The 22,380-nt window shown below is 45.5% G+C and overlaps 1 protein-coding gene across 1 annotated transcript in view; it reads left to right on the forward strand.

Moving 5' to 3' along the window:
• Positions 1-18,927, forward strand: part of Cdh26 (cadherin 26) — a 33,963-nt gene extending 15,036 nt beyond the window's left edge. Inside the window, 8 exon segments of the mRNA XM_020171755.2 lie at positions 79-263; positions 2,017-2,286; positions 4,673-4,815; positions 5,961-6,185; positions 7,526-7,731; positions 8,764-8,832; positions 14,323-14,397; positions 18,345-18,927. Of these exon segments, the coding sequence (XP_020027344.2) occupies positions 79-263; positions 2,017-2,286; positions 4,673-4,815; positions 5,961-6,185; positions 7,526-7,731; positions 8,764-8,832; positions 14,323-14,397; positions 18,345-18,548 (1,377 nt within the window). The 3' untranslated portion in view covers positions 18,549-18,927.
• The last annotated feature ends 3,453 nt before the right edge of the window (positions 18,928-22,380 follow it).

Below are 22,380 nucleotides of genomic sequence, written 5' to 3' on the forward strand. Positions count from 1 at the left end.
CTTCATTCCCTCCCTTCCCTCTTTTTTGGTTCCGTTTCTCTGTCTCCATGACATGGAAATGCTGATTGTGACTTTCAGTATAAGATTCAGATTTCTGAAGGTCAAGTTGACCAGGACATGTTGCACCTCCCAGTTCGAGATCAAGATTCGCCATTTATATCAGCTTGGAGAGCAAAATTTGACACAGTGGATGGCAGCGAGGAGGGACATTTTGCCATTTTGACTGACCCTGAGACCAACAAAGGGATTCTGAGAGTCATCAAAGTAAAGCCCTCCTGAAGATGTAGAGGTTTCCTTAAAAAATTGTTTATCTGGGCACCCGTGGCTCTCACCTGTAATCCTAGTTACTTGGGAGGCTGAGTTTGGGAAGATTGAGGTTTGAGGCCAGCCTGGGCAAATAGTTCCTGAGACCCCATCTCCAAAATAACCAAAGACAAATGGACTGGAGATGTGGCTCAAAAGGTAGGATGCCTGCTTTGCAAGTGTAAAGCCCTAAATTCAAACCCCAGTCCCACCAAAAATATATATGTATACATTTGGTGACACTGGGGATCAAAGCCAGGGTCTCTGTCTTTGCCTGGGTGGCCTTGAGCTCTTGATCCTTCTGCATCCATCTCTCTAGTAGCTGGGATTATAGGCATGCCCCATCATGCCTGTCCTCTGAGGTTTCTCACTGTAGGATAAGTAATGATGCATGAGGAACTGATACCTGGTGAAAGTTTACCATGTCTGAGCACATCATGTGTGGTGGTGTCACCCTGAGAAGAAGGCAGGGCCCCACTACAACCTCTGTGTGTGAACCAATGGCTCCTCCCGCCAAAATAATGTCCATGTTAAATGCAAATACTGTGCACATATATATGTAAATGGAAAAATGATACCTGTTGAAACTCTTCCAGGAATGGGGGGAATGGAGGAGAATGATGGAGGGGGTGAAATCAAGTATGATATATTTAATACATTGTAAGGACATTTGTAAATGCCACAATGTACCCCCACCCGACACAACAATAAAAATAAAGAAAAAATTTAAGGAAGGAAAAAAAACATTTAAGGAAGGAAGGATATTACTAAATACTTCAACTTTTTAAATTTTAGATAACATTTAATACATTGCATAGACCTGAAAGCTTTTATTTCTTTTCTAATAAAAGATAAATAATTTGATAAAAATGAAATTTTTCTTTAAACTCAAAAGTTCTCTTTTTTTTTTTACTTCTGAGTTTTACACATTTTAAACTTTAAAAAGATAAAATTTATTTTTTTGTGGCCTCTAAAATTATGGTGAGCCTGTGGCACTGTGCCTCCCATGCCTAATGGAGAAGTTGACCCTGGAGGAAACCAAAGACCAAAAGGGTTGGGTTCTTTCCACAAAGTCACACCGCTCAAGAATGATGGAGTTGGGTTCCAACCGAGGCAGTCTAATGCCTCTAGTCTTCAGGGCTCTCAGGGAGACCCCAGAATGTCCAGCGTGGCTGTTGCAGGCTGGTGAGTCACCAGGGGCAGCAAACCTGAGTAGGTCTGGGTGAGGCCAGAGATTCCGCCTCTCAGTTTAACAAGCTCTCAGGTGTTGTCGGTGGCCCAGGGTCCATGCTGTGAACAGCAAGTCTCTGTCAGCTCTTTACATCAGATACTTGCAGTTGGATTTTCCAAATATCTCCAGCCTTTGATTCTTTGAAGTCACTGGCCGCTTTGTACCCTGAATAACTATGATCATTAGTGTCTATATTTCCCAAAGTTCCCTTATTTTTTTCAGTGCGGCTGTCACATTAATGTTTCATTAAGTTATGGTTTTGTTGCATTTTTCATTACCTTCTGATGGATGGTGGCTCTTTCAACCAAGAGAGGAGGAGGGGAAAAACAGAACTCAGTAAGTGATTTGAAAATGAGCTGAAGACTGTCTTTTGATCATTATCAAAGACAATTTAAATAATGAATGAAGTGCAAAAGCCATGGGCTCTGAGCCTCCCGAGCCAGAGGAGCAGCAGGTGCTAACGCAACCTCTCTGGCTTTGCGGCCACTGGATTATGAAGCTCAGGCAGCTCACAGCCTTGTCATTGGCGTGGAAAACCTGGAGCCACCCTTCTCCTGCAAGGGTGGGCAGCTACAGACATCAAGGATGGCAGTGGCCAGCACCATGGTGAGCATGCAGGTAGTGGATGCCAATGAGCCATCTCCCTTTCACTCCAGGAGTTTCATTGTCAGTGACGAGGATGCCACCAGGCCTGGAATCCAGCTGAGCACGTTCAATGCTACTGATCCAGACAGAACTGCAAGCCAGATAAGGTGGGATCAAAGGAGCAGGAGAGGGGCAGATTCTTGTCACCCACAAGGACTCCCGTTGGCCAGCTCACTCCTGGGAAGTGTTCCTGAGATTGGCTCAAGGACTCAGTGACAAAAATACAAGAAGCCACCCTGGGAATGCTCATTGGCTCCATCATCCACTTTCCTCTTTCTGCATCTTCCTCTGTCCACACCTGGAGAACTTACCTGCTCCTTTCCCTTTGCATTTTTACAATCTTTTTTGAATAAAAATAATTTTTATATGTTTGGATGTCCCTCTTTACCAGAGGTTGTAAATTAGCAACACTCTTGCTTCTGGACAAAAGGTTTCTGTCCTTTTTTAAATTTTGGCAAGTTGTGTATATGATATACCATTTTAGCCATTTTCAGGGTACAGTTGGTGGCATTAGACAGACTCACGTGGTTGTGCAGACATCACCAGCATCGACCTCCAGAACTTCTTTCATCTTCCCAGACCCAACTCAATCCATTAAAAACTCACTCCCATCTCCCCTTTCCCCAGGTCCTGGCACCCACCATCCTACTATCTGTCCTATGAGTTTGATCCTTTAGGTATCACTCATATGGGTGGACTCCTATAGCATTTGTCTGTAAGAGACTGGATTATTTCACTTAGCATAATGTCTTCAAAGTCTGTGTTTAACATGTATCAGAAAATCCTTCCTTTGTAAGACTGAATATCCACACACCGCGTGTGCTTTCTACAGCTTTCTTGATCCATCCATCTATCCATGTGCACTTGGGTTGCTTAGTGTTTTATTTTTTAAAGTAGAGTTGCCAGACTTTCAAAATCAAGATACTATGAATAACAACTTGAATGTTCTAGACGTTCTTGAAAAAAAATGGGAAGATTTGCCATCATTGGATCTGTGTTCCACGAGGCCACAAGCATCAAGGCAGAGTGGAAGAGGGGTTTGTGCTTCTTGCCACTTCTCAAGGCCAAGTTCAGCTGTTGGTCCTAGATCCAGTCACACAACTTCACCCATTTCTGTTATTTGTTTGATACCTGTTTGCCATTTTCCTTAGAGCCCTGCCTCTTAGTCTACCTGTTGGGAAGGTTATCATTAAAAAATTTCCAATTTGTCATGGAGAGATATTCTGTAAATGTAATAAAAAATGAACTAGTGAACAATACTCATGTATGAGGGAGATGCATTGGTATCAACAACCCTCAGAATTTCTCAACGTGTGTCCCCAGTCTTCATAGTGACCCCCTGGTGAGCAGTAACCAAGCGTTCACAGGTTGTGCCATCAGCACTGGTGCGTGCTGGGCTCAAAGAAAGCAGATTGCTGGGTCCCCCTCCTAGAATTTCTGAGAGGTCTGGGGTGAGGAGTGAGATTTGCATTTCTAGTAAGATCCCCAGGGATGCTGATGCTTCTGGTCAAGGGAACCTCCTTTTGGGGACCACTGACCTAAACAGAGCCCATATCTTCCTCTTAGTCATTTTCCTGTCTGCCAAGGATGGTTGGCTCACATAGATTTCAGTAAGAATGAATCAGTCCATAAGCAGTTGCCTCCGATACTGCTTTTCCAAGCACTGTCTTTCATGATAGGGTGGAGGTGAGATCTGGTGAGCAGATTGGGTGTGGTTTTGTTCTGGGTCATCTGCATTAGATATGTTTACTTGCTTTCCATGTCCCAACTTGCCCCAAAGGCTCTTTTCCCCTGAGATGGTCTGCAGATGAATCTGAGTTTCTACACTTTGTTTGCAAACACTTCAAAACCACAGGAACTTTCCCAAAGTCATGAAGTAGTGTGTGGAGAAGCTTTGATCCCTTTAAAAATGATGACCCATCTAATATTGGAGAGGGATAGCTGGAGAGAAAGAGAAAGCATAAGAGAAGCTTACAGTTCACCTCTTTAGGGTCCACATTTTTTCTCTTTCGTCTGACCGCAGGAGGTCCCTATTAAAGGTCTTTTGAAGGCAAGGTTGTTGGCAACCTGACGTGGTTCCAATGAATGCCACTAATGACAATGTCATAGAAGATGACAGTTTTGCTGGACTCGATTACTCCAGGGGGAGTGGAGCTTTATGCTTCTTCCACCAGGGAAGGTTGGTGTTTAAGATGAAGTCCTCAGCACCCACCAGCCACTGGACACTGGCCCTGTTCCAGGATGAAATTTTCCCCAAGGCAGGCAGTTATGTGCAACACCACCAGGAGGAAGACGCTAGAATTCCAGTGAGTGTGGGTGGGGCTCACTAAGCGTCTTCACACCGCATCCTGGTGTCTTCTTTAGATCTGTGAGCATGCTTACAGTTTCATCTCTCATCGAATTCCCAAATGATTTGTTACTGGAATCGTACTTCTCGATGTACAAGTTTGCAAGTTTAGATTTGTCTTTTGATACGGTGTTTCTCTTCTACAAATACAAACTGGTTCGTGATCCAGCAAATTGGGTCACTGTGGATGAAAAGTCAGGAGTGGTTACCACCAGGAAGCAAATTGATTGAGAGTCCCTGCATGTAGATGACAGCTTTTATACAATCATCACCCATACCATCGACAGCGGTAAGTATTTACCCAAAAGTGGAAAAAACAAAACAAAACAGAACAAAAAAGAGGTTGTTCTGGCTTCCCGAGGGAAAGAGTTTTCAGCACAATGAAGAAAATGCTGAAATAAAACCTTTCTTTCACTTTGCACCCATGTTGGTGCCAATAATCTTGAAATGGCAAACTAGGGACCAATACCACTGGAAGAGGGGCAGGATTCATTCAGAAAGACAACCGAACCAGCGAGGAAGCTGCCATCAAACCCATTCTTTTCACCCAAGACAGTGCTGTAGCTTTGTGAAAGCCAATGGCATGTGATAAATGTTTAGCAGTTTCCTGAGCTTGGAATGGCATATAAATCCAGCAAATGTGACTATATGGAGCATATTCAGGAACCAAGAGGGGTGGCTTTATTTATAAATGTGTTTTAGCTCATTTCTCTACAATCTCCTGAGGTTGAATTTTTAAGTACATGAGACATGAAGCTGAATAAGTAAACCATCTCAAATAGCGTTAAGAATTATATTTAAGGAAGACTGCGAACTAAAACCCAGGTTCCAAGAGACGCCTAACTTCCCATCCCACTTGTGTAGCTAACTAGTAGGATGGTGCTTATGAAGATGAGTCACAGTCCTAATCAGTGTTCAGTGAGGAGAGAGGGAGCGGCCAGTGTTCCAGGGTTCCACGATTCAGTTATGGATGGTTTCATGATTGGCATTTATTTTTAATTAGAAAAATAGATTTTTAGTAAAAATAATATAGTGCATTCTGAGTACCCTTTGCCCAGTTCCCCCAGTATAAAACTTTGAAAAAGTATAGTACAATATCACAACCAGGGTATCGCTGGCATTTCAGGCTAGAACAGAACATTTCTGTCCCCAGGGGAACCCTCATCCCCCCCAACACTCGGCATGATTGACAGATTAATTTATTTAATGATTCTACATTCTGACTTGAGATGGAAAGTGTTTTGTTACCTTACCCAGATAGCCTGAATTTTCAAAGAAATAAGAAAACAGATCAAGTGCTGGCCTGGAAAGTATATAGCTTTGGAAGAAATGGTTTCTTGAGAGAATAGTTGTGCTCTCTTCCCAGGTCTCTGCAAACCGGCATGCACCTTTAAGTAACAGTCAACCCATCCTGGGATTCTCTCTCTTTACAAGGCCTCCCACCACAAATGAGGACAGGGATGGTGATGCTTTTCCTCTCTGACATCAACGACAATGCGCCAACTCTCCAGCCCCATTCTCTCTACCTGGAGGTTTGTGAGTCTGCGGGCAGCGAGCCCCCTCTCCTAGAGGCAGAGGATCCAGACCTGGAGCCCCTAACTCAGACCCTTTCACATCATGGGAAAAGGCAGAAGATGTGGAAATTGGGGGGAAATCGAGGTGAGTTTTGGTATGAGACAGGGATAAAAGGTTGAAAATAACAGAGACCAAATCAAATAGACTTAGACCAAAAAAAGGGGAGGCGAGAGGGGAATGCATTGTCTGCGTCATTGAAAAAAGTCAGAAGATGCTCCTCAGTAGCTGCCTGTCTACTCCTTGGATCTGATATCCTGTGTTCCTTCCTTCTTAGGCATGTGCTCCTTTTTAGGGTGGCAGGATGGCTGTTGTTGTTCTTAACCTGGCAAGAAGGTACTGCCAGTGAACGCTCTAGGATTGATAGCACTGCCCCACTTTGGTTGGGTCACCTGCCTACCAATCACTATGGTGGGAGGTAGGAGGGCAGATGTGGATTGGTTGACCACACCTAGGGTCAATCATTGTGGTGGAAGTTGGGAGGGCAGATGCAAATTGGTTGGTCTGAGCCCACCCCTGGACCTTAATCTGGGGCTTAACCTTGTGCATGGACTAAGAGTCAAGAAGTGTAGGCTCCTCCAAAGTAAAATTAGAGTGCTGTAAGTAGAGGAAGAACGGAGGCAGAACAGGTTAACAGCCATGGGGACCCACTGTCAGCGTTCTCTGGAGTGTTCCTGTCCCTGGAGTCTGTAGAAGGCAACATATTCACAGTTCCCAGACTCAGAGTGAGAAGTTAAGAATTTCACTTTCTTTGGAAGAGGTCTGGTCTGTAATCTGGGTGTTTGGGAGGGAATCTCTGAGCCCTGGGGATAGCAGGGCTGAAAAAGTGTGTGTCTTTGTTCACCTGGGAGTCTTGGGCTAAACTAGGCAGGAACAATGTCATTTGGGCTGGGGACTTTAGGTCACACCATATCAAGTGATCCCTAAAGAGGCTAAAGGGGTCAGTCACTTGGGAGGCCAGCCATGCTTACTGACTGAGCTCCAGTAAGGACTCTGGTTATGCAGGCTGGGGTGAGCTTCCCTGGCTGAGCCTACTCCACGTGTGCTGTCACTCATGACTGCCCTGATGTCAAGGGAGAAGACAACAGAAAACTCCAGCTTTAGTACTTTTCTGGATTTTGCCCTGTGTGCTTTTTCTCTGGTCTGATTCTAATCTATGTCCTTGCCCTCAGTAAAGGGTAACGGTCAGTATAACAGTATGCAGAGCATTCTGTGAGTCCTTCTAGACAATTGTTCAACCACAAGGTGGTCTCAGAAACACATGAACTTGCAGTTGTCAGAAGCGAGAGAGGTCTTGGGGTACTTCCTTCTAACTTTGCAGTTGGTTCTTTTCCTGCAATACCTGGCCCAGGGGCCCCTGAGGGAGCATGCACAGAGTCCATGAGTGCCCTGTGTGATACCACCACAGGGTCCTTCTCCCTATGCAGGCTGCTCAGCTGAACTTCTCCTGCTGAGAAGCCTCCCACTTGGTAGTTATGCAATCTCACTCTTCATCGGAGATTGACAGGGACTTTCTCAGAAGAAGACTGTCCATGAGAGGATCTGTTTCTGTCCTGGTGGATTTGTGTGTGAGGAGCCCAGCTTCTGCTGGAGACTCTGCTCCCTGTCTGTGCAGCATTTGTGGCTCTGGCAGGTCAGTGATCTGTGGGGACTGTGCTGGGAACACAGCTGCTCTTCTAGGCTAGGGTGGGAGGTGGATGACACGGGACTGGTGGGATGTCTTTGAGAATGACCTCTGGGTTAGCTCAGGTCAAAGACTGGCAGACATGCTCCAAGGCTGTTCATAGCTTGGGACACATCTTTTCCTGCCTTAGCATCTTTAGTGCTCCAAGATACAGGGATCCAACAAGCACAGGTATAGATTGAAAATCTGTGAGGTGTCAGTTATATAATCCAGCTGATCCTTGCTTCATTAAGTGAGGCTAAGAATGTTCTCTCTCTTCCAGATAATTGGGCAATTTAATCAAGTAGCACATGTAAAGTCTTAGCATAAGATAGGACACAGACAGGTACACAATAAAGTATTATTAGCATGATTACCAATCACATCCATGTGATCACCGGTAGATAAGGCCATCTCAAAGTAAAGCTTGCCCATCTACCCGTCTTGTACCACCATACTAGCCTGCACCCCCACATCTGTGCACTGGGGAAGATTCATCCAAAGTGCCATTGCTGGTTCCATCCCTGCTTTGCATTCTGCTGTTGTGTCATGCAGACACCTCCTGATCGAGATGACCTGTGGAATGGCATGGATGCTAGTGAGTCCTCAGTGGGCAGAAATCCCACAACCATTGTTGAATGAGGAAAGAGTGAGACAATGCACAGAATGCTGCACCATAGCGAGACCCCAAGAGCCATCACCATGAGCCTTAGGGGGTCCATGAATGTTGAGATCTGGAGTCTCCCAAATCAAGAGTCTTTTTGCTATCTCTTTACATGAAATTCTGGACCACAGGAAACTCATTCTCCCAACCAGATAACATCCCTTCTCCAGCTAAGTCATCCAGATTTTTAGGATAAATGTCTTTCTCACAGTCAGGAATGTTTTCTGCAGCAGCATTGGTATTACACATTCGGGGAAATGGCATTCCTTGTTTGCTGATTTCATGCCTGCTGTCTGGACTTCCAGACTCTGCCTTATTTCTTTCCTTGTGCTTCACAGATACAGCCAGCTGGAGAGGATCTGATGCCTGCTCTGACCTTCAGCACAGCTGTGGCCAGTGCCAAGTGGGTGTGAGATAACATACCACCTACTTGCATCTTGGTACTAAATAGAGAAGCGCCCTTTCACATCCGGGAATGCCTGGCAGGTCCTCCCCTGCCACATGCAGTGAGCATTGCCTGCAAGCTCACCTGCACCGCAGTCTCACCTGCAGAGCCCCTGGTTCCGCCCAGCCTCACACACCTTTGCCTTGAAGAGGCAGCGTTTCCTTGTTTGTGACAGTGCCAGAAGACTCAGGGCTTGCAAATTTCAGCCTGTCCTGTCCCACCTTCATGACTTTTGCCATATGTGTTTGACACTTCTACTTTGTTTAAGTGGACATGTGTCCAAATTAAGTACATTTACTTTAAGTAGGAGATTTTATGTTTCTATTGTAAATGAAAAAAGTAGGAAAACAGACAGAAAAGAATCAGAGCCCAATAATTCTAGGTAGATCATGTCGCTTGCCAAAGGCTTGGGGTGAGGCCTCTCTATGGAAAAGGGAGAGGTGTCAAAGCAATGTGAGCACCAGAGTGGCACTTTCTCCTGGATGTCGTTAGGGAATGGAAAAGGAATTAAAAAGGAATAATTTTCTCCCCATGCAATTCAATGTTATTTAAAACTGTTTCCAGACTGGCTGAATCTTCCTTTCTTTTAGGTGGTAGTCATCCCCCATTTTGGAAAAAGAAAAAGAAAGGGCCACTGTTTCCCCTCTCACTCATCATTGCTCCTTGGGGTTGCTGTCCTTCTCTCACTTCTACAATGACACCTGTGGGCTGGGGGTGGCTTTCTCCCTCCTTCCTCCTTCACTAGTCTGGAGGCTTCTAGAATCCGTAGGCATTTCCCTGATTGCACAACGACTTCCTGAGCATCCCTGGGTGTGTCCTGTCCATTCACAGCCCCAGTGAGTTTTCACTAGAACCCCACAGGGGAGAGAGGAGGAGTCTTGCTTCCCAATTTTATGGGGGAGAAAACTGAGGCCTCTGGCTTCTGTTTTTGTGTCCCTGGGTTCCTTTCCCAGTGTCCTGCATAGGAAGTCCCTCTGTGGTGACTGGTTAAATCAGCTGAATGACTTTCACACACTTTCTCAAAGTTAAGTGGCCACTTAGAATTTATTGGGAAACCTGATATCTTAAAATCTGCTGCAGAGCATGAAGTACCCTAAATAAGACTGTTCTCCAGGCCCATTGCCTGCTTAATTTTCTAAGTTTTACTTTATTATGAAGGGCCTAAATTAAAATGATAGAAGTCCCATGCAAAAGCTGCCTGTGATCCCTTCCTTGTATCTAAAATGTTTCTTTTGTCAGCATCACCTCCTCGATTTATGCCACATTCATAGTCATGTTTTTTGTGGTCTGTATCACTGATAGGAGCTCAGAAGTTTCATGTCAGGTCCCATCAGGCCCCAAAGCTCCATTGTGTCCCAGGCTTTTCCCACATCTCTCTCCACCTTTCCTTTCCCAACCCCTACTCCCTCTCTGTCTTGCCTTGACCAAGGTCACACAGGCTGGTCAGCTTTCTGCTGGGGAGAAATGCATTCTCTTGGAGTAAATGAGTATTTTCCTCTAGGGTCTCAAGGAAACGCTGCTATCCACAGTGAGCCCAGCGGACAGAGTAGCCTCTGCTCTGGGGACCCCAGTGAGTTACAGAAGGCTGCTCCTTGCTACAGTCACCTCATCAGTGACTGACAGCTGCTTCCCTTGAGAGAGGGCCCTTCTAGATTATGTGATGGTTTAGAACAAACACATAATGAGTGAAAATCGGAGAAGTGAGACTTTCTCCCCGGGCTTGGTATATCAACCATCTTTCTCTCTAACTAGCTATTATTGTTTTTGTTGGTGGCTGTGGTTTCAAAGTTATTATTTGATAGTCCTGATTGAATATAACACTTTTTGGAACACCCAAAAACAAGGACACTTTCTTGTGTGCATCTAAGGACACCAGAGCCAACAGTGAGGTTAAGGGCATACCACTTTGGCCGTGGTCAAATTCTTGCTTAGCGATCCCACATTTCCTGCTAAACAGAGCCTGGTTTCCCTTGTACATTGTGTCTTTTTTTTTACCCTGTGCACAAATTCCAGAACCGCTCTTCTTTGCAGTGTGTTTTTCTGAAATAATTTTAGACTCACAAGAAGTTGCAGAAATAGCAGGGAGAGTTCCCACAGAGTCTCCCCAGCTCCCCAGAAGAGAATCTCACATGACCACACTGCATGATCAAAGACAGGAGAGCTTGGCTTGGACACGGCACTATCAACACAGGTCTCGATTTCAGAGCTCATTTGGACCTCACCAATTTAATGAGCTATTGATTTAACAAAAGTTTACTTTTCTGGCATACAACTAAGAGGAATTCAAAGTCCAGAGGGTCATGGTAATTTGAACAGAAGAGTTGCTAGAACAGAACTCACCATCTCTGTAATTTCATATCTTTGCTCAGGCTGTTTTGGAATAAAGACAGAAAGGTGCTGTTCCTTGCACCAAGATGATGGCACAAACCCATCAGGGAAGTTGACATGTATGTCACTCCAGTCCTGGCACAGCCAGCTTCATGGGTGTGGACACTATGAGATGATGCAGGACCCCTTGCTTGGCTCAATGTTGTTGTTACCATCTTGATTTTTGAACAAGGGCCCCACATTTTCCTTTGGCACCAAGCCCTGCATGCTGTATGGCCAGTCCTGCATCTTTGGAGTGGGTGAATGTCATTCACACATGTTGAGGTCATGGCCGTGGCACAAAGGACATCTTACTGGGTGTTTGTGGACCTCAGATGGAATCTACTATTCTCACGTCCACCTCCACAAAGCAACAGTGACACTTGTACATGGGTTTCCACTGTGGCTGTGCATTCCATTCCCACTACAATTTATTTTTAGCACTCAAATGAGAAAAGGTCTGACAGCAATCATTTCTACTTATGCATTTGCCTCCTTCCCAATTTATATGAAGCCAATAAAACTTCATCCTTCTTAAATTTTAGGGTCGTGGCATGCTCTTTGAGCCAGGAGGAGTGAGAAACAAATATTCTATTCCCGTAAGTACAGATGTGAATGGTACCATAAAAATTACCTTGCTGTTCTGCCAAATGTCCATCCAAGGCCCTGAGCAATGGAAGTTTGGAAAGGAAGAGGGAATACAAAATATACCCAACATTCAAACAAAGTAGAGGATAAGTGATTGTGGAATAGTGTGGATTTGAAGTAGGTAAAGTTCATGTATCCAGTGACTTGAAGGTCCAGGAATTTTTAGCTCTTGGTGAATTTCTTGGCAGCTGAGTTGGCACTAGCTGAGTCATAGGCCGATGTGCTTCTGCTATGAGCTTCAGACTTAGGGAAGATTTGAGCTGGGGGGCTTAGAGATCATCCCCTCCACTTCACCCTAAATAGTTTTGACAACAGAATCCTTCTTTTCAAATGAGATCATACAAAAGTCTACAGTATAAATAAAATAGTGGCTATTGTCAGCACCCATTTTTGTGCATTGATATAACATATACTTATTACCAAAATACCAAATAAAAATAGTGAATCTGCCAAAAGCAAATAAATAACAACAATGACAAAACAGAACTCGGACAATGTGGATGAAGTTTGCAGTTATGTTTTCTTAGCACCTCATTCTTTGCCTTACATTGTTGTGAATTGGCCTTTGAAGTACCAAGATTTTGATATATTCTGGCAACAGTTTCAAATATTAGCAGAATTTAAACAGTTCAATTTATCATGTTAGAATTCTCTTTGATTAATGAAACATGGGATAGAAAACTTCAAGCTTCTAAAAGCAAATTGATGTGGCATCCTGGATTAACGCTGGGGTGGGGTAGGGCTCAAAAAGAGGCAAGCCATTTCCATTATATTACAAAAAATATTAAATATTATAATTGAAATAATTTGTAAATAACTAAAATGCAATTGAAATTCTCTTGTGAAAGTATCTTTGAGCAGCTGTAGGCAGTGGGGACACAGTCTGAAGCCAGTGGCTAAGGCCAAAAAGCCCCAGAGAGGGGAGACTGCTCTCTCAATCATAGGGAGTCAGTCACATGTGGTGTGGTGGTAGGACTCTATGTTGGTTTGAAGCAAAACTGCCCAGAGCTTTCCTTGGGGAAAAGCCATGCTGGAGTCTGACCCGACACCCTTCCTCTGGTCCTGGGATGGACACGGTGTGACCCATGAGCACTTGGCAGAGACCACATTGTGAAGAGCCTATATAAGGATCTTACTGGGAGAAGGTCATGGGGCCAAAATGGGCAGAGAACAATAGAGGGTACAGCCTCCCCAACCAAGTGCTCTCGGCTCTGGGAGCTGGGCAAGCAGGGTCCTCAGGGCTGGTGGTAGCAGTCCACAATCCTGCCAGCAGCAAGCCACAGCCTTGCCTCTTTTGCTGAATGTGTGTAGCTCGATGTACTTAGGCATGGAGTGGCTACGCCATATGAACTCACACACTTAGGCGTGTGTATGTGTGTGCATGTGTGGGTGTGCACACATGTGCACATATATGCACACATCCTCACATGCTCATGGGTATATACAATTGGCCCAGATTTTATATTTTTTATATATGTCTTCTGGAATCTAGTAAGTATCCCTGGACAAAGTCTAGTACACTAAGGTCTCCAGGCCCTGGCACACCCTCTTTCACCTGGCCTCTGCTCACCTCTGCCCCAATTTCCTCTGCCACTGTCCCCATCTCTCCAGGATCCAGCCTTATGAGAACCCACACAAGCTCCCTCCTGGCTTGGGCCTTTGCTGTTTCCTCTGCCTGGAAAGCCCTCTTCCTTCTCAGTCCTTCCACTTCCTTCTCATGTCTCTCCTTGTCCTGAGAACCCTCCATGGCCCCAGCCAGAAGAGGTTCCCTTGTGTCCCTTCCCTTGCTTATCACTCTGCTGCACTTGTACCTACATGGACTTTAGAGCAATGCTGCCTGACAGCTGGGCCCTGGGTGCCTTGCTGGCTTCCAGACCAGCCCTGACACATGACTCAGCTGTGGAACTTCTGGGCTCCCAGGAGGCCAGGCCACATGGTAGACCCTGAGTCTGTTCCCCACTACTGCACCCTCACTCCCTGGACAGTGCCCAGAGGTCAGATCCATTAATACACGTAACCTGCAGTATGTTCACCATGGAGCACAGCCTGCGCTGGCTCTGAGTGAGGTTAAGAGGAAGAGGAATAAAAGAGCAGGGAAGGGTCAGGCTATGCAGGCAGTGCAGGCACAGACAAAGGTCTCCAGGGCATCAAATTTTACTAAGCTGAGTTTGTGGAATAGCTCTTACCACCACTGGCTGAGTAGGCCCTGTTTTCCTTCTTCTGTGGAAGTGCGTTTCAGCCCAGTCATTGGAAGGTGTAGCAATGGACTTGTAAGGTCTCCCCTCTCCCATCATGCAGAGACAAACTGTGAACCCCAGGTTCCACCTGATTCCACCTCAAAGAGAGCTGCTGTGTTGTGTTTGCCTCACCTCGACTGTCCCTGCCAGGGACCAGGAGCTCCTCGGTGGTGTCAGGACACTGCTGGTTTGTTTTGCAGGTGTCTCTGGATCCCACCGTGCCCAGGTGGACCCTAAAACTGATGGCAGGAAGGATGGTGGAGATGTGGAGTCAGGTTGGGGCTCCCCTTGTCCTGGGCACTGCCTTCCCATTCCGTTTCCCCACTCTGCTCCAGGCTGGACTTGGGTACTTCCTCCTAAGTCGCTAATTTGATGAGCTCTGGCTGCCACAGCAAAATATATAAACTGGGTGCATAAAACAAGAGAAATTAATTTTCTCAGTTTCAGTCCACGGTCAGGGTGCCAGCTTCATTGGGTCTGGCACGGTCTCTCTTCCTGCAGACAGCCACCTTCTCACTGCGAGCTCACGTGACAGAGACAGGGAGGGACCAAGGCCTCCGGTGATAGGGTGCTGATCCCATCAAAGAGTCCTTGCTCATGGCCTTGTCCAAACCTAGTTACCTCTTACAGGTGCCAGCGCCACAGACCCTCATGGTGGGGTCGGGGAGGGCTTCGGCATAGGTGTTTATGGATATGATTCGGATCGTAGCAATGGCTGTCATGAGGGGCCTCCTCCAGGGCTTCCGTGCAACCTAAAGGGAATGTTGGGCCTTTTTCTGAAAAGTTGTGAAGTCATGGCTTGACTGCTGAAGGGGTTATTGGTAAGGCTCCTATGTTGACTGTGTCCTGGAGGCCTCCTCACAGCCACCATTTGTTCTTGGAAGGATTAGAAAGCACCTTGGGAGTTGGCAAACCCATGACTGGGTTAAAATGGGGTGAGGTACATGCTCTGCCATGAGGCTCTCTGTGCCCCCCACGTGGGGTACAGTACACTCAGATGCTGCACCTGCTATTGGTTGGGATCCTAAGGAGCTCCCATGTGGCAGGGAAGCTGGGCTCACTGTGAAGTGATGGCAGAATGGGAAAATGTCACTGTAGGCAGTCTCCATCAGTCAGACTGATTTTCCTTGGCAACACATGCATGGTATTCACTTTGTTCCAGACTATTCTGAATGTTTGGAAGATATATGTTCCCAGTGCTTACATCAGGAGGCACTGTCAAATTCCTTTCATAAAATGGGGAAACCCAAGGACAAAGAGATTAGATGACACATCCAAGGTCACAAATGTGGGTACTGGGGATGCTCCTTAGAATCCACGAGCCCGGGGCCCCAACTATGCAGACCCTGCAAGAGTGGGCTGGGGGTGCTCATTGGAGCCTCTGACCTAAGGTCTGGGGACACTGTTTTGTGAAGCCTGATGGTGCACCTGGACATCCCCTCATGTGGCTGTCACAATAGGTGAGAGTCAGGGATGCAGGCACCATGGCCTGATGTGAGCCCAGGCTGTGTCAAGGACCAGAGCCGTGTCCTGGGTCTCCTAGTATCAATTCTTCTGTTTCTTGGTGCACCTGAAGCTGGGAGCTCCGGCTCTGTGGCTGGTGTGGCCTTGGCCCCTCATGCCTCTGAGTCCTGCAGAATGGATGAGGCCTGGTGGCTTCTGTGACGTGGCACAATGCAGATAAGCCAGGCTCACGTGGGAGGTCGTGTGCCAACAGTCAGGCTGCTAGAACATTTCCTCCTGTTCTGATGGCTGTGAGGAAGACACGGAGTGACGCAGCGCTGTGTCCTCACTATGTGTGACACATGGTCACTGAAGAATGAACAAATGAAAGAACTAACCATAACAGCCAAAGGAAGATGACTGATCTGAAAACCAAGGCTCAGAGAAGCGGTTCAGCATGGTGGAGCTAAGAGGACTCAGAGCCAGGGCTGAGGCATGGTCTGCTGACTCCCAACCGGCCCATTGGACCATCAGACAATGTCAGGGAAGACTCTTTACCTGTCTGAACCTCAGTTTCTCATTTATAAAACTGTCAGGGATGATGTGCACAAAGGCTGTCATACCACGACATGGTGACTGTGGCATCTGGCCTGCCCATTTTCACATACATGCATACTTTTAGCTCATGCCAAGTAGACTGTATGGCCAGGGATGCAAGTCCCTGTCCAGCCAGGCAGGAGAAGGCTGGATTCCAGCTGAGGACCACCCTCCTCTCTCCGCCAGGCAGCACTGCTTCATTCAGTGCAGGCTGGAGCTCTGAGCATGGTGGTGTGAGAGGAGAAAAACAACCAGATGAGACCCAGGTCCTTCCCCTGTGAGCCTTCTAACTTAGCTGGTGGTTTGTGATGAATTATTGATCTTATGAAGCTCCAAAACTGCTGAATCAGGGTGCGGAAACCTGCTGCTCTGCCGCCAGCCTCGGGGGTTTGAAGTTGAAACCGTGAGGCACAGATCCCACTGCAAATTCGGTTTTGCTCTGCACACACCAGGTCTGCCATGAATTATCTATTTAGCTTCACTGAAGGGACGTGACAGGATTCCTAATATCTAGACCAGAGCTTGTATGTTCGCTTGTCAGCTGGCAGAGTCCTTTCTTCCCTGCCAACCCGAACTTCACTAGCTAGTCACATGGTGAGCACGGCCCCAAATCCCAGGTCCCATCAATAGACAGATGTATGGAAGAACATTCCCACATTCACCTGCAGACACTCCATATTCCAGGGGATGCAGGACCCATGGAGCTGGCTGCCAGCTGATGGGGTATGTGGCTGAGAGCTCAGAAACTGACTGATGCCGTCAGAACAGGGACAAGCAAGTTCTTGGGCCTCTCAGCTGCCCCTTTCCAAGCCTCCTCTCACCTCTGTCCTTGGGCTTAAAGACCTTGGAATTCCATCTGTCTTCATGTTCCACCTGAGCTAACCTCAAGAACCCCTGTTTGCTAGTAACAGGTTAGAAGGACTCTCTCTAATCCCATTCCTGCCAACAATGGTATAACTGACTCCGATTTCATACAGCACCCTCATAAAGGGACTGGAAGACAAATAGGCTAAAGCTCCTCCTCCTTTCACTCAGCCATTTCTCATCTGTCCACCTCTTCCTTTATCCATCTTTCCATCCATCTATCCATCCATCCATCCATCCATCCACTTCTCCATGTATTCATCTATTTCTCCATCCATCCATTTTTCCACTGTCAGTTTATCATCCATCCATCTTTCCATCCATCCACTTCCCCATCTACCCACCCACTCACCGACCTATTCTATAAACATTTATTGAGTCACTAAGACAAGAAAATGACAGAAAGTTTCCATGGTGAGGTGACTTTGTCCCTGAGACGCTGAGCTGTGTTTCAATGAAACTTTATTTATACTGATAGCTGTAGGGTTGAATTTGTCCCTTGAGCTGTCATGTACCAGCTTCTGTAATGTGGTGTGCACATTCTACTTGGGGAACATTGAGAGAGGGTGTGTGGAAGGAGGGGATTTGGAGGAAGAATTAAGGGAAGGACAGAATGAGAAGGTATCAAGGATGTTGAGTGTGAAGTCTGTGTGGATGTCCTTGTGGAGCTGTCCAATTGAGGTATGGTGGAATTCTGGCTCTGGATGTGATCGTAGGGAGCCTTGGAAGCTAGGAGGTGATTAGACATCACCACTGGCTCGGGGATGGATGAAGCTGTGCCTTGAGCATTCACCAGGGAAACAGAGAGCTGTGGTTTGAAGAGGGATGTGTTTAAGGGGACACAGTGAGTAAGGACCACCCTTTCTTTAAAGGATACAATGAAGGACGAACAGAGTTGAAGGACATTTGTGGGTTGGGAGGGAGACCAGGGCAAGAGACATGGTAAAAGTGCAGAAAAGCAGGAACAATTGTCCAAATGAAGACCCAGGGGAGTCAAAATCAGGGAGGTATCCAGGATCCAGGAGGTGGAAGGGTGCACCCCAAAGAACAAATCTGCAAGAGAGGGTGGGAAGGCCTCTGGAGTGGTTCTTGATATACTACCTAGGATAGCTACCACCAAAATTGTCACAGTTCCCTCCCAAGAATTAGCTGGAGTCAATGAAGGTAGTGTCTCTGCCCTCAGCTTGTCTGCCATTTCTGTACCTATACAGTTGGGACCTGCCTCCATAACAGAGGCAGAGCTAGATGCAGCTTAGAGAACACCCATACTCTCTGGAAATTCATGGTATTGACCATCTCTTTCCCTGCTTTCTCCCAGAAGCTTCATGGTATTGATGCACTGGAAGGTGACACCACCCACCAGCCTCGTGTCTACAGCCAGGAGGGAGAGTGTGAAGGAGCCAAGACCCTCAGTTCTCACACCTTCTCTGAGGAGGAGCTGCCTGCTGACTTGCTGGATGGTTTGGGCTCAAAAGCTACTCCTCATGAAGAAATGTATTTCAAGTCAGGAATTCCTTCCTGAAAAAAACAAAACACAAAAACATGTTTTAGAGAACTGGAGTGATCGGTGGAGGACCGTCACTCTTCAGGGATTTTTTCCTCTATCCATTGTTTTAATTACTTCACAACTCTAGGGAAAGGGTCAACTATTAATCTAGATTCAGGGCTGTGATGCTCTCAGATCAGCCATCTTGAACTGAAGTAGGACAGCAGGCTGTGCTGTTTACAAATTTCATTTGTCCCATTTTGTAGAGGAACCCGAACGTCATTGTGTGTTCTTTGTGTCTTAGCAACTTCACTCTGAGAGCAAATGAAAATGCAATCCACAAATTACCAAGTGATTTGTCAGCAGCAGGTAACACTGGGGAAAGTGAAAATAGACTTAAAAAAAATTATCTGTTAGTAATTATGATTCTGCCTCAATTTAGGTACAAAATAAGATTAAGTGGGGAAATATTTTCTAGAACATTTATAATTAATATTTTAGTGATTTTAGAGAGATAAAAATTGACCCTTTTTCACTTTTCGATTAGCTAGATAAAATGGATTATCTTGAGAGAAATAATGCTTTGCCTCAGCCTGCATGGGTATGCTGCGTGAACCTGACTAAGAGCAGTGGGGAACGAGACACACACAGACATCAAACAGAAAAGTGGGATTGGGAGGGCTACACATTCCTGGTGGAATTACCTGAGCCAGAGTGTTTATTTTATTAGGTAAAGGCTCAGGTAAAATTCAAGCTTTAACAATTCTTGATGCAAGGTAAAAGGAATGAGGTCTGGTGGGCTAATTTTCCTAAGGCTACTGAAGCTTAATTACAACTCATCAGTTCTGGAACCATCAAGGCACGCAGGGCACCTTATCTAAGGTATTGATGAATCTGGCATCAGGGAGTCTCCTAACAGTTCTGGTGCTTTATCTAGTTTTGCATCGGGAGCTGGTATGTGGACACAGCAGGTTGTATTCTTCAAGGAGATGGGAGAACAAGGTCAAGACACCAGGTGCTGGGAAGAATATGGTAGAAGAGGCTGTGCAAACTCCATTACATCCCAGTCAGGGCTCATGCCTGCTCCCCAACAATGCTTAAAACTTTAGAGCAGTGAATGCTTTGAAAACCTAGAGAATTGACATGATTACCTTGTGTGGGTCATTGAGTAAGGGCATTAGAAAGTCTGAGTAGGTTCTGGTTAGATTTCAGCTTAACTGGAAACCAACCTTTCCTAGGTTGCTCCTTGTCCACTTACTATTAGGGTGAGTTTTGGGGTGGGGCAGGGAGAAGGTTTCTCTGAAAACTTCAGGTGGTGGACATGTAGCCTAGTAGTAGACAATTGACTAACAGAAGTTTAACATGCTACCACGACACTGTAATGTATATGTCACATACCTAAAATTTCTAAAGAAATCATATAATTATTGAGCATAATCTTTTTGCAAATGCTTTCTCATATGTCCTTAGGATAAGTGAAGAGGAACATGTGTTTTCTGTTGAAGTATTATAATGCCTGAATGTGCTTGAGGCCCTGGGTTCAATCTCCAGCACTACAAGAAGAAAAGTAATAATAATATTGTTATTTTAATTATAAAATAATCAGAAATAATAAATCAATACAATAAAGTAAGTTTTGATTGATTTTAATTACTTAATTAGCAATAGTAAACACTACTGTATTGATAATATCTTATTAGCTCAGAGTTAAAACTTTCCCTTTCTGAAGAAGCTGTGCAAATATTTACTTTGAAGAGCTCCCACTGTTCACACACAGCTGTTTCCCCCAGTGCCTAGTGTTTTGGATAACTGACAAAGAGGGAATGACATCTCCAAGGCAGTGGCATGTCTGAGTGTGTTGAACAGCTGCGCGAATATTGGGATGATTCAGTGGAGAGTCTAGGATATTTTCTGGGTAGTTCAGAAAGAAAGCAATTGTTTAGGAAAATACACTTTAGAGTCTGAATTGTGGGCCAGTATCGTCACTAAGTGGTTATTAGATTTTCTTGGATCTAAACCAAGGGTCAGAAAACTAGTGCCATGGGGCAAATCTGGCTCACCATCTGTCCTTATAAATAAAGTTTTATTGGCACACAGCCATGCTCATTTGTTTAGGTGTTGTCTATGGCTGCTTGGGGCCCTAGCTGCAGATTTCAGCGGTTGCAGTGGAGACCACCTGACATCCAGGTGTCTCCTGGCCCTTCATACGAAAGTATGCTTCACCCTTCCTCTAAGGTTTTCTTTCTGGAAACATACTATGAAGTACCACACCCTATGTAAAGAGCAAGCTGTTGCAGACGCAGTCTGAAAGGTTTTCAGTAAGTTTGCTTTTGGCTGTAGTTAGTTCACTTAATTTACTGCAAGTTGTAGAATCTTGGCAGTTGTCATGCATTTTGTGAATTCTTGCATTATAAGATGCTTTCCAACAAATTGGTTTCAACTGTAATAAAAAAATCCCCTGCGATATTCATGAATGCCAAATTCAACAATTAACAAGAGGACAAAGCATTAAATTTTGTAGATATTTAATTAGACATTTATTATTTTTGATTTTTGCTGCTTTTTAATGTATTTTGAAGGCAATGAAGTTTTTTTTTCTGGATCGTGACCATTTTCCTAGGCCTTAATTTAAGCCTTGGGATTCTGACGTCCAGTGGAGAATCTGGCCCTGCTGGGGTCTGCACAGAGCACCTCAGCTCATGACACTGGAAACTTCCCCTGCTGATGTCCGCTGATACTGCGTGTTGTCACCTTCCCCAGCTGAGGTCTGCAAGGGACGTCCCTGAACGTCAGCCGGCAGCTTCTCCCCACAGGTTCATTCTCAAATGACATTAGAAATGTCAACACCAGGAGGTTTTGGTGAACTTCGTCTGCCTCCAGTGGAATTTACAAATACTCATGAATTAATCCACTTTTGCTAATGGCAATGAAGAAGGAAATAAAACAGAAATAGTAAATATTTTCAGGGAAAATGTGCTTTCATTAAGAACATTAGCTCCCAAATTATTTAGCAATCTAAAGATAGCTACAGTCTCTGGACTTGGCATTTATTTTGCATTTCATCGGTTTGGTTTTTCCACTTGCAATAACAATTGTGCTGGGGCTTCCAAGCTCGGGTGCTTGCTTTACTTATTTTTATGATTAATTAAACACGGAAGATATCCAAGTTCTTAAAGCTTTCCTTTCCCGAGACCTCATTTTGTGTATCTGTGAAGGAGAAGTAGCAACAGCTCCTTTGAAGATAATACAGGCCCACTGCGGGTTCTGAGGTGGTTTTCCCTTGCTGGGGAACTTCTATGTGAAAGAGCCCGCACACCAAGTCCAGCCACCATCTCCTCTGAAATGTGAGAGTCAGAGGTCAGATAAATCTGCCATAAAGAAAGAGGATAAAGATCCTGGAGGGTCAGGTGCACATCTGAAATCCCAGCATTGGAGAGCTGAGGTACAGGATTGTGAATACGAGGTCAGACTCAGTGACGCAGCAAGACCTATCTCTAAAATCAAAGTAAGAGTTCTGGAGTATGAAACAAAATCCTTTAGCTTTTCCCCACACAAGGACACTAGAACTGAGATGTGATGCATGTGTGAGATTGCAGAGACCACAGATTGCACTAATATGTTCTCTCTTCTTCATTAGGAAAAGAACCTTGAATTTCACCATACACCTGCCTTTCAGGAGGGCTGTGACATTTTCCATCATGGTCTGCATGGAGGTGTAGCCATATGACTACATTCTGGCCAGTTGAAGGCAACTTACAGGATGGAGATGTGTCTATACCCTCTCTTCTTCTCTTGGAGGGAGTAGAATGTGATAGTTGGAGTTGGGGCAGCCATCCTAGACATTGCCATTAGAGCCATGTGTCAGCTC

This window comes from Castor canadensis, chromosome 5, assembly GCF_047511655.1.
Source record: "Castor canadensis chromosome 5, mCasCan1.hap1v2, whole genome shotgun sequence".
Lineage (NCBI taxonomy): Eukaryota > Metazoa > Chordata > Mammalia > Rodentia > Castoridae > Castor > Castor canadensis.